Source organism: Mixophyes fleayi, unplaced genomic scaffold, assembly GCF_038048845.1.
Source record: "Mixophyes fleayi isolate aMixFle1 unplaced genomic scaffold, aMixFle1.hap1 Scaffold_4072, whole genome shotgun sequence".
NCBI lineage: Eukaryota > Metazoa > Chordata > Amphibia > Anura > Limnodynastidae > Mixophyes > Mixophyes fleayi.
In genome coordinates, this window is record NW_027448055.1 from 2697 (window position 1) to 14995 (window position 12299).

The following is a 12299-nucleotide window of genomic DNA, read 5'->3' on the forward strand; positions in this document are numbered from 1 at the left end:
ATAACTCCTATATTACACTCCTCTTGCTCATAGGTATGCTATGTAAAAAATGTACTGTACCAGGTGTCGGCAACCCTTGGCATGCATGTCACAAGTCCTATATATCCTCAACTCCTCTTCTCCTGCTCCACCTCCTTCCTCACAGAGCACAACAGCATCCCGCGCTGTGTAATGTTATTCTGCACATTGGGCACCAGGCACCCACAGGAAGTTCTGCAGGGAACCATCAGCATCACATCACATCACCCAGCTATCCTGGTATACAACATGCAAAACTGCTGATATGCAGGGCACATTTCTAAAGTTTAAATTTGTGCAACTGTATCTAATTTTCCACCATCACTTTGTGGGTCTAGACTGTGGCATTTCCACCATGTTGTGCCGGGCAAGGTTATTAAAATTAGATAAAAGGGTGGAGAGTGCAATTTAAGAAACATTCCTTGCAATGTGGAATTTTGAATTGAAGTTTTAAAACTGGGCAATGTGAATTGCTGTAAATATAATTTTTGGGTTTCCATACATCTCTATTCTCTAAGTTATGTATTTATCCTTAGTATATCTGTTGTATTATATGAATTGTTTAGCTACTTTTGACTTGGTTTTTACATTTTTTAGAATACCTCTTAAAATGTATGGCAACTATTTTATAGGCTGAAACAATATTCATTACAATGCAGACTATTAATTTACTTGAAATTAGTGATATCACTGAGACATAAACAACATCATAGAGCACCATAAATATTTCCCCCTTTACATATATTATTGCTCCATAACAGGATTTATTTTCTGCTAATAATTACCTGATCTATTTTAATGAGGAAACTATCAATAAAATGTCTGGGTGAGCTGGGATCCAGAGTCTCTTGGCTGGCCTTCACCCTCTCTAATACATAGTCACTCAGTTCTTCAGAGAAAGTGATTGTCTTCTGGTGAGGTCCTGGAATGTTGTTCATAATTGCTGGAAGAATGTTGTGGAGCTGTAAAATCATAAAGAAGGTAATTAACTATTGATGTAAAGAATTCATAAATTAAATTAGTTCCAACAAAGATGTACATTTTAAAAATATATCCTGAAGCAACCCACAGCTAGATTAAAGTAACTTGACTAGGCTACGAGAGGGATAGATAAGAGGATACTCTTATGCATTGATTGCTTTTGATAAATTTGTTAAAAAAAACAGCAAAACAACTAACATTAATACAAATAATGGAAAATTGTCATCCAAAGGGATCAGATTGAAGCCGACTGAAAAATGTGTATTGATTGGTACAATTAAAGTTTAATAATTCTACAACTGTAAATTGTGCCTGCACTGAAAATGTATTTCTGCGCTATCAGATAAGGACCACAATGTGTCTAAAGTACATCTCTGACCTGACTGAAACAGATTAAAAAAAATATTGGATGCTAACTTGTGTGCTTCAATTGTACATTGATGCCATTTTTCAACAAAAGCAATTATTTGTTTAAAAACAGCTCAAAAAATGTTTGGCATGCCCTAGGACATCCAAAGAGGTTAGTAATAACTGAAATGTATACAGGTGTGAAAGGAGTGTGTATAGACAATACATAGGAATTCATATAGAAATTGATTTGGGTCATTAGGATGTCTCCCCCACCCCCTGGAATTCCGGGAATGTGGGCCTCCTCTATCCCTTAGGGCTGTTTGCAATTTGAATGCACACAACTGTCAAGGAAACCTTGTGCTTCTGCTTTTGTTACAAATAACGACATCTCACAGTCTGGGGCAATAAAATATTTTCTCAGGCTAAATATAGTAATTGGGGACACTAGCCTGCTGTCTGTAACTTTTTACACAATATTTTTTTTGTAATTTTATTTCCCTCATGTAATCTCAGATTTCCAGGCCCTGTGTATGATTGGGATGAATTAATATATAACCATGTTATAAGTCCAGCCCAAAAATTTGCCCCGTACATAATGGATAAGTCGACTTAAGCCCACTGTTATTCAAAGTGTCCAAGATCACTGCAAAATTACAATCATAAAGGGCCTGATTTAGAGTTGAACACAAGTCATAAGTGTGACTTGTATAATATTTGTCACACTGCACCCATATTATGAGTTGAGCAAATCTTATACTTCTGTCACTTGTGGAGAAAAAACGTCAAGCACATTCACTTGTAAGTTCAGTACAGTGGGGTCATAGAGATGTAAGTAAACCATGCCCCTTAGAGATGCATCTAATTTCGACTAGTAATACTCTATAATATGTGAGTATATATAATCGCACATCGACTGCACATGATGATGGACGCATGTTTTAGTCCAGACGTATCTATAGTTGCACATTTCTTAAGATATGTGCAATTCAAAAAACACCTGCAAAAGTATACGGATGTATTTTACAACTTAAGCCTTTATCTAGGACCAGACCAATTTAAGATGCTCATTCTCAGAGCAAATTTTACTCCTAAATACATAGGCATAATCTTGTTTCTATCTGTACTGCATGATGATTAAAGGCTGTATATAGGACCAGCCTATATACAGGGTGGTTTGTGGTCAATAGAGAATGCAATTCAAAATATACATGGTAAAGACAAATAGTTTATCGTTTTTCTGCGCTCACTGCCAATTGTTATATTCTAAGAGTAATTGTCCTTTTTTTATGTATTGCATTGAAGTTCACTAATTTATATAAAATCAGCCTAATCCTTGGTGTTTGTGTTTTCTGCAACCAGTATGTTCACTGCAAATAGTGATTCTTCCAATCAGAATATTTACTTGTCCCCATGGAGAGGATGCAATATGGAATATTTCCTTCACGATTCTAAGAAGCCTGGTGAACTGCTCATCCTCATAATCGAAACGTTCTCCAAATATAATGGAACAAAGAACGTTATAGATGGCATCCATTATCCTCTTGGTTGGATCCAATGAAAGACCTGGAACATATTGATACGTTATTTATATTATGTGATCTCATTTAAGCACCGTCATTAATTGTTAAGCTTTTAATTATGCAACAGTTTGAAAAATGTGTCGGAGCTTGTTTCTGAAGGAAAAGCAGACCAATGTATAATAGGATTTTTCTTCTAGCAAAACAAATCAAACATGTTTCCCCTTATAATACAGTTTTCTATAAAGCATGCTATTCTGAAAGTGTCCAGGTACACTTTTTGTGTATTGTATTCTGTACCTTGTAACTTCCTAAATTCTTCCACCACGTACTGTGCTTCTGTTTGAATGCTCTCCTCAATGCCTTTCTTTCCAAAACCAAAGCTTTTGAGTGTCTTTAGAGTAAAGGTGCGCATAATTCTCCACCGTTTCCCGTTGCTGAAACTAATACCTAGAAAAGAAAATGTTTTTTCAGACAGAAGATTTTAATGTAGGAATTCCAAAGCTCTTGTGATATTAGTAAATGATAACAGGAAACTTGTCTAAGTGATCAGAGTATATACAAAGGAGTAGCTGTAACTGAACCTAGTGTTGAGTATAAGGCGTGACAAACAGGAGTGTAGCTGGTCATTAACCTAGCAAATGTTAATTGTACTGGGTGACCAGAGGATTTCACATGCATATGGTTTTGCAGAGCGGCATGATGGCTAAGTGGTTAGCACTTCTGCCTCACAGCACTGGGGTCATGAGTTCAATTTCCGACCATGGCCTTATCTGTGTGGAGTTTGTATGCTCTCCCTGTGTTTACGTGGGTTTCCTCCGGGTGCTCCAGTTTCCTCCCACCACTCCAAAAACATACTAGTAGTTTAATTGGCTCCTATCAAATTGACCCTAGTCTGTCTGTCTGTGTATATGTTAGGGAATGTAGACTGTAAGCTCCATTAGGGTAGGGACTGATGAGAGTGAGTTCTCTGTACAGCGCTGCAGAATTAGTGGTGCTATATAACTAAATGATGAAATAAATGATGATATGGCTATGAGGCAGATATAAACTGTATTATACATATATAAGCACAAATACACACACACACACACACACACACACACACACACACACACACACACACACAACATAATCATATATGTACTCTATTTAATAACAGAATTAAAACATACATAAGTGATAGTCACAGTATATGGTTGAAACTCTGCATTGGGTGCTAAATGATATCAGATATAGTAATGCCAATGGAAATACAGGGTACAGACCATTAAAGTTGAAGATATGCTTGATAAAATCCAATATCCTTGATAAAAGTCTCAGTTCTATTTGGCTAAAAATCTATTGTTAGAGTCTATAGTTCTAAACAGTTCAAAACTTGTGTATAAAGTAATTTGTGGTTTGGTGACCCGTAACATAAGAGCACTGATGGAAGTGCTATAGGTCCGCACCGTGTGATTAGTCGAAGCAGAGAAGTGAGAGATAAGTCTTACCCAGGGCCTGATCAACCACTAGGCTGACCAGGCTGCAGCCTGGGGCGCTGGGTCCCGGGGGGCGCTGCCCTGTGGGTATTTTTTTTTTTTTTTCTTCATTCATTTTTTTTTTCGGGGTGGGGGAGGGGGGGGTGGGTCGCCGCGGGGGGGGTGGAGGGCTTGACAATCAAAAGCAATGGTGGTCAGTGGTTAGCAACACACTGCCAATCGCCAGGCTGCCTGTTGCTGTGCAGCAGACAGGAAGCAGGACGTCTTCACTTCCTATCTGCTGATCTGAGAAGAGGAGCGACGCTGGCACAACTACAGGTAATTGAAGGGGGGAAACTGCCCTGCATATCTAGAGGGAGGGGGGGGAACTGCCCTGCATATCTATAGGGAGGGGGGGGAACTGCCCTGCATATCTATAGGGAGGGGGGGGAACTGCCCTGCATATCTATAGGGAGGGGAGGTAACTGCCCTGCATATCTATAGGGAGGGGGGGAACTGCCCTGCATATCTATAGGGAGGGGGGGGGAACTGCCCTGCATATCTATAGGGAGGGGGGGGAACTGCCCTGCATATCTATAGGGAGGGGGGGGAACTGCCCTGCATATCTATAGGGAGGGGGGGGAACTGCCCTGCATATCTATAGGGAGGGGGGGGACTGCCCTGCATATCTATAGGGAGGGGGGGGGAACTGCCCTGCCTATCTATAGGGGGGGGGGAACTGCCCTGCCTATCTATAGGGAGGGGGGGAACTGCCCTGCATATCTATAGGGAGGGGGGGGAACTGCCCTGCCTATCTATAGGGAGGGGGGCGAACTGCCCTGCCTATCTATAGGGAGGGGGGGGGAACTGCCCTGCATATCTATAGGGAGGGGGGGGGAACTGCCCTGCATATCTATAGGGAGGGGGGGGGGGAAACTGCCCTGCATATCTATAGGGAGGGGGGGGAACTGCCCTGCATATCTATAGGGAGGGGGGGGAACTGCCCTGCATATCTATAGGGAGGGGGGGGAACTGCCCTGCATATCTATAGGGAGGGGGGGGGAACTGCCCTGCATATCTATAGGGAGGGGGGGAACTGCTCTGCATATCTATAGGGAGGGGGGGAACTGCTCTGCATATCTATAGGGAGGGGGGGAACTGCTCTGCATATCTATAGGGAGGGGGGGAACTGCTCTGCATATCTATAGGGAGGGGGGGGAACTGCTCTGCATATCTATAGGGAGGGGGGGAACTGCCCTGCATATCTATAGAGAGAGGGGGGGAACTACCCTGCATATCTATAGGGGGGGGGAACTGCCCTGCATATCTATAGAGAGAGGGGGGGGAACTACCCTGCATATCTATAGGGAGGGGGGACTACCCTGCATATCTATAGGGAGGGGGGGAACTGCCCTGCATATCTATAGGGAGGGGGGGGGAACTGCCCTGCATATCTATAGGGAGGGGGGGAACTGCCCTGCATATCTATAGGGAGGGGGGGGAACTGCCCTGCCTATCTATAGGGAGGGGGGGGGAACTGCCCTGCATATCTATAGGGAGGGGGGGAACTGCCGTGCCTATCTATAGGGAGGGGGGCGAACTGCCCTGCATATCTATAGGGAGGGGGGGGGAACTGCCCTGCATATCTATAGGGAGGGGAACTGCCCTGCATATCTATAGGGAGGGGGGGGGAACTGCCCTGCATATCTATAGGGAGGGGGGGGAACTGCCCTGCATATCTATAGGGAGGGGGGGAACTGCCCTGCATATCTATAGGGAGGGGGGGGAACTGCTCTGCATATCTATAGGGAGGGGGGAACTGCCCTGCATATCTATAGGGAGGTGGGGGACTGCCCTGCATATCTATAGGGAGGGGGGGACTGCCCTGCATATCTATAGGGAGGGGGGGAACTGCCCTGCATATCTATAGAGAGAGGGGGGGAAATACCCTGCATATCTATAGGGAGGTGGGGAACTGCCCTGCATATCTATAGGGAGGGGGGGGACTACCCTGCATATCTATAGGGAGGGGGGGAACTGCCCTGCATATCTATAGGGAGGGGGGGGGAACTGCCCTGCATATCTATAGGGAGGGGGGGGGGAACTGCCCTGCATATCTATAGGGAGGGGGGGAACTGCCCTGCATATCTATAGGGAGGGGGGGGAACTGCCCTGCCTATCTATAGGGAGGGGGGGGAACTGCCCTGCATATCTATAGGGAGGGGGGGGAACTGCCCTGCCTATCTATAGGGAGGGGGGCGAACTGCCCTGCATATCTATAGGGAGGGGGGGGGAACTGCCCTGCATATCTATAGGGGGGGAACTGCCCTGCATATCTATAGGGAGGGGGGGGGAAACTGCCCTGCATATCTATAGGGAGGGGGGGAACTGCCCTGCATATCTATAGGGAGGGGGGGGGAAACTGCCCTGCATATCTATAGGGAGGGGGGGGGAAACTGCCCTGCATATCTATAGGGAGGGGGGGGAACTGCCCTGCATATCTATAGGGAGGGGGGAACTGCCCTGCATATCTATAGGGAGGGGGGGGAACTGCTCTGCATATCTATAGGGAGGGGGGGAACTGCCCTGCATATCTATAGGGAGGGGGGGGGACTGCCCTGCATATCTATAGGGAGGGGGGGGAACTGCCCTGCATATCTATAGAGAGAGGGGGGGGAACTACCCTGCATATCTATAGGGAGGGGGGGGGGACTACCCTGCATATCTATAGGGAGGGAGAGGGGGGACTGTCATGCATATGTATAGGGAGGGAGAGGGGAACTGTCATACAAATCTATAGGGTGGGAGGGGGGGCTGCCATGAAAATCTATAGGGAGGGAGAGAGGTTGATATGTATGAAGGAGGGCAGAGGAGGGGGGCTGATATATGTGACTGGGGGAGTTTTGATGTGACGGGGGGGATAGCTAGCTAGCAGAGTGGGGGTAAGGAAAATAGCTGCAAGGGGGATGGATGCAGGATGGGAGGTAAAGAAAATGGCTGCAGCAGGGGTTAAGGAAAATGGCTGTGGGGGGGGGTTGTGGTTAAGAAAAATGGCTGCAGGGGGTATTTAAAAAATACAGCAGCTTTGGGGGCAGAATCTCATGATTGTGTGGTGGTCACATGGGTGGTCTCAGCAATCACTAGAATACTAAATATTAGTGAGATGGGGCTGGTAGAGGTTTGTATTTGATTGACAACAAATATTCAGATATTGCTTATATATGCCTGTCCAATGGGGTACTTTTAGCTGGCCATAATGGAGTGTTTTGTTTTAACTAAAGGGCCTAATCATTCAGGGTTTGCATTATAATACATTTTTGCATTTTCAAAACAGGATGCCAACTTTCCAGAAGCCAGCGAGAGTATAACAAAGTTGCAAGAGAGAAGAGCAAGAACAGGTAAGAGACAATGGCACAATCTGTCTAAATTTGAATGCTGGAGAATACACCTGAACATTCATATTCGGGAGTGTTCCTATACACCTATATATTCGGAGGAGGGGGGGGGGGGGGGGCGCTGCAGCCGTATTAGCCTAGGGCGGCCAGAACCCTTAATCAGGCCCTGGTCTTACCAGCTGGTTCTGGAAATGTGCTTCGGAAGCCAAATAAAAGTGAGACTTTTATCAAGGTTACTGTTTGAACCCTCTGCATATCTTCACCTTAATGCTATGTAACCAGTATTTCCATGTATTTTAGCACCCAAGTCAGAGATTCAACCTATATATGCTGTCTAGCTAAACCATTATTTGTCTCTGAGACAACTATATAATTATGTTAGGTATTCTTTTAATTACATGGTCTGCCTAAATTGAAAACTCAACACATGGTGGTGGGTGACTGCTGATGAATATCGTTACAGAAGTAATTTTGTTTATACGCTTTGGTTTTAAGTCCACAAACAATCTATACCTACTATAAGTGCTGCATTAGGAGATATTTTATACTTGATTATGTATATTGCAGGGTTTTGTTTAGTTTATCAATTCTTGGTGAGAGCCATAAGTCCCATTATTTTGTATCCTTAAAAAGGATCTATAGCCACTTAAATGTTTCTCTTACCATAAGTCTTGGTAAATCTCTCCATTGAAGGTAGATGACCTCGGGAACCGAAATCTTCACCTCGTTCAACAAGTGCTTCCTTTACAGCTTCATATCCACAAACGACAACCACTGGTCGAGGGCCAAAATAAAGGGTATACACTGGACCATATTTCTCCCAGAGCTGTAAAACAGATTAGACAGATTTACAGTTATCTATTTTTCAATCTAAGTACTACTTTTCCCAAGCATATTATTTAATATAAACCCTCAATGTAAAATTATAAGAGCATATATATATTTTTTTTAAGTAATTATTTTAGCCCTATACAAAACAGATACAACTGACCTTCATAAGGGAATTCACCAATCCCCCCCTCTTTATGTAAAGCAAGGTTCCAACTAGAGGCAGGGGAGTTGGACCTGGAGGGAGGTTACGTTTCCGGTACATTGTGTCCCAAGTCAAGTAGATAAAGTTGCAGGTGATGACCATAAGGAGCACTGCCACAATCCATGAGCTATCCATGGAGAATCCTGAAATATAAACCACTTAATGTTCAGTTGGATATTGGTCTGCAGCTTCTCTAATGCCGTTCAGTAATGTAGATCAACATCAGAGTTAATGCACGAACAACTTCAAAATGTTTTGTTGTACTATAGTTAAGTCTGACTGACACAGACCAGAATATGTATATATATTCATGTATTTACATGTTTAATTGGGTGGAGTTAACATGGAAATGTTCCAGTAGAATGTAAGCTCATATAGTATAATAAGTGTTTAAGCTTGTCATACTTCTACAATACTTAGCAAAGTAAAAAATTTGGACTGCACTGTACAACTGGTATTAAACAATTAGAATAAATTTAAAAAATCTTAGTCGCATGCTTTCAGAATTACAAAAGCAATATCCTTTATTAAAAATATTAACATAAAAAATAAACAAATACAAACTATTCACTGCGGAGTAGCCTATTGCACGGTCTGTAGAAAAAAAACAAATAAACAATTTGGTTTGTAGCCATTTTGAAAATACTATATGAGCCAAATAAAGTATCCAGTTTAATGAAAATAGTTTTTTAAAGAATGTTTAACATCAAACCCACTGTCCCGATGGTTGTGGATTATAAGTTTCAGTCAGCTGTCAGGAGAGCTTGTGTTGTAATTAAGGTCCAAGTTGTTTTCCTGCTAGTTGCAGAGTAAAGCTGTCAGGATTATAAATCTCTTTTCTGATTCTGTGTTATTCTCCGGCTTGATGTACAACAACAGTGGTGAGATCGTTGTTTATTTCACTTTCAGCCGTTCATTCGGTAATTAGATACAGCAACAATAACTTTTTTTCTGAGAATAACCAATCCCCTTTCTTCAGTCCCTGGAGTAACTTTCTGGGCTCATTTATACATTCTTTAAACAACTATGTTCAATAACTGGATTCTTTATTTGGATCATATAATAATTTTTACATGACTACAAAGCAAATTGTTTATTTGTTTTTTCTACAGACCATGCAACAATTAATAGAAGTTGAATAGTTTGAATTTGTTTGTTTGTTTAGGTTAACATTTTTTAATAAAGGATATTGCTTTTGTAATGAAAACATCATCATCATAATCTATTTATATAGCGTCACTAATTCCACAGTCTAAATTCCCTAACATACACACACAGAGACTAGGGTCAATTTGATAGCAGCCAACTAATCTACTAGTATGTTTTTGGAGTGTGAGCACCCGGAGGAAACCCATGCACACAGTTTGTATGGTCATGGTCGGGAATTGAACTCATGACCCTGGTGCTGTGAGGCACATGTGCTAAACACTAAGCCACCGTGCTGCCCAATAAACAGATTAGTGATACCACAGCAGCAAAAATACTCATAGAGCTCACCTCTAGTTTACAAAATAACAACTGGCCAGGAGTTCATTTACCCGAAAACTCTCTGCATTTCAAAGAAATTTAAACAACACCAACTAAAGCAAAAACATTCCATAGTTTACAAAGAACCCTAAATAGAGACAGCAAGTTTTATTCACAGATAACTCATAAAAAACAAATTTAAGTGCAAATAGAGATAAATTCTGGACTACAAAAGGCTCTATGTCCAATAGTGTGTTATACTCTGCCAAGGGAACTAGGCTTGCCCCGAGCTTTGCATCCTCTGTATGGCTTCGCTTAAAGAACGGCACATATGGGATGATCAATCCGGGCGAACTTGTTTCTCTATGACAGGTACAAGGATGATTCATTTTCCGTTTGGGATGAGGATGACACTTCTATGAGAGCTTTAATTAACTTCTTTATTCACAACTCTTTTGGGATTAATTTCACTAGCACTTAGTTTTATACATAGTAACTATTTGGATAATTTATTTTTATACATTGTGAATGGTATTACGAACTTCTGCATGTAAAGTCATTTTTATTTTTATGCTCAATTGTGTTTGGAAGTACGAACTTTATTTTATATAGAGGCGAGATTGACACCACAATTGCCCACCATCATTTTGACTGTAGCCTCATATCACTGCTTTAAAGCATTGGGTACTGTTAGGATATTAGGATTTTCTTTTTAACTCGCTTGAGATTGAGTCATTGACTTACCTCTTCAGCTGTGGTGGGCAGGAGTCATTTTACACCTTTCTCCTTAAAATAAGGTGTAATTCTCTTCTAACCCGATTGGATTTTAGGCGTTTAAGAGTCCCTCCTGTGCTATGCCGCCAAGTCAGTGATAGAGATTCACTCTAGACTTTTGTATAGTCTCCTGTCCAGGGTTCTTCAGTTTTCTGATTTCAGCTTCAACTCTGGCTCTATTGCCCTGGCTAAATGGCATACAAAGACTGACTCTGTACCATTACAGACAGCATTATAACTCCAACTCAGCATTCTGGCAACCTGCCTACTGTGATCTGACTCTATGAGTACAGCATTTTGAACATTGAACAGCCTGTTAAACATTGGTCAGCTAGCTTGGAAGGAAATCTTATATATTATTCTGCCTGCTGATTATAACATGGATGGTGTCATGAGCCGAACCCACCAGCTTGCTTGTGAGGTCTGGCATGATTACCTGGCAGCCCTCTTAGTTCCATCCAGTGCTGATGCGCTGCCTCTCGTGCCAATGGTGGGCACCATCTTGGATTCGGGTCTGCACATGTGCAAATCCATTTTTTATTTGTTCTATTTCGTAGCCATAGGCTGATTTATTAACCCTCCCACTCTCTCCCAATTATTTAAGTCACCTTCTCCTTCCCAATGGGGGGGTCAAATCTTCTTGTTCTACAGACTGCTCATTTGTGGATAGTTTGGCTAACTGAATCTTGGTATTCTGTACCTGCAGTTATCCATTTGTGCCTGGCATCCAATGTCTCCGGCTTCTAAGCTAAACCTGGTAATCCTGGTATCCTGTACCTGAAGTTCTCCAATGATTCCTGCTTCTTGCCTCGATGAACCTGGTATCCTGTACCTACAATTCTCTATTACACCTGGTATCTTAAACTCCCAACATCTTCTCCAATCGGTCTCGCCTGCTCCTCACCTAGAGAATCACACCTGCGGGGTGAAGCAGCTAAGTCCATACCACTTTGCAGGGGTCCCTGGTGAATACCTTTACTTCGATAGACTTCACACCTCCACGGTGGTTCGATAGACTTCACACCTCCACGGTGGGTAGAGTCAAACCACACAGACCGTGAAGAATCCAAAAGACCTGCCAAGTTTTGCGACAGATGACTCTGATCTCATCTCCGTTGCACTTAGACTTTGGCTGTCTGTAAGCAGATCAGGAAGATTGGATATTCTCCATTAGCAAGATTGCATCTTGTGAGTACTGTGACTCCTTCTACAAGTCTGTGCCTTAATTATTCTCTGTGAAGAACTACAGACTGCAAGTGTTTTTGGAAATCATTTATTCAGTACAGCTTCCAAAGACTGACAT

At 42.6% G+C, this 12299-nt stretch overlaps 1 protein-coding gene across 1 annotated transcript; it reads right to left on the minus strand.

The window, feature by feature from the left end:
- Positions 1 to 775: 775 nt before the first annotated feature.
- LOC142134168 (cytochrome P450 2G1-like) lies at positions 776 to 9661 on the minus strand. Its single transcript, XM_075194505.1, has 6 exons — positions 9472 to 9661; positions 8714 to 8898; positions 8386 to 8548; positions 3168 to 3317; positions 2753 to 2913; positions 776 to 980 (listed from the first exon to the last, which is right to left on the minus strand). Exons 2-6 carry the CDS (start codon positions 8888 to 8890, stop codon positions 783 to 785), a joined length of 849 nt encoding a protein of 282 aa, XP_075050606.1. The 5' UTR covers positions 8891 to 8898; positions 9472 to 9661; the 3' UTR covers positions 776 to 782.
- Between the last annotated feature and the right edge of the window lie 2638 nt (positions 9662 to 12299).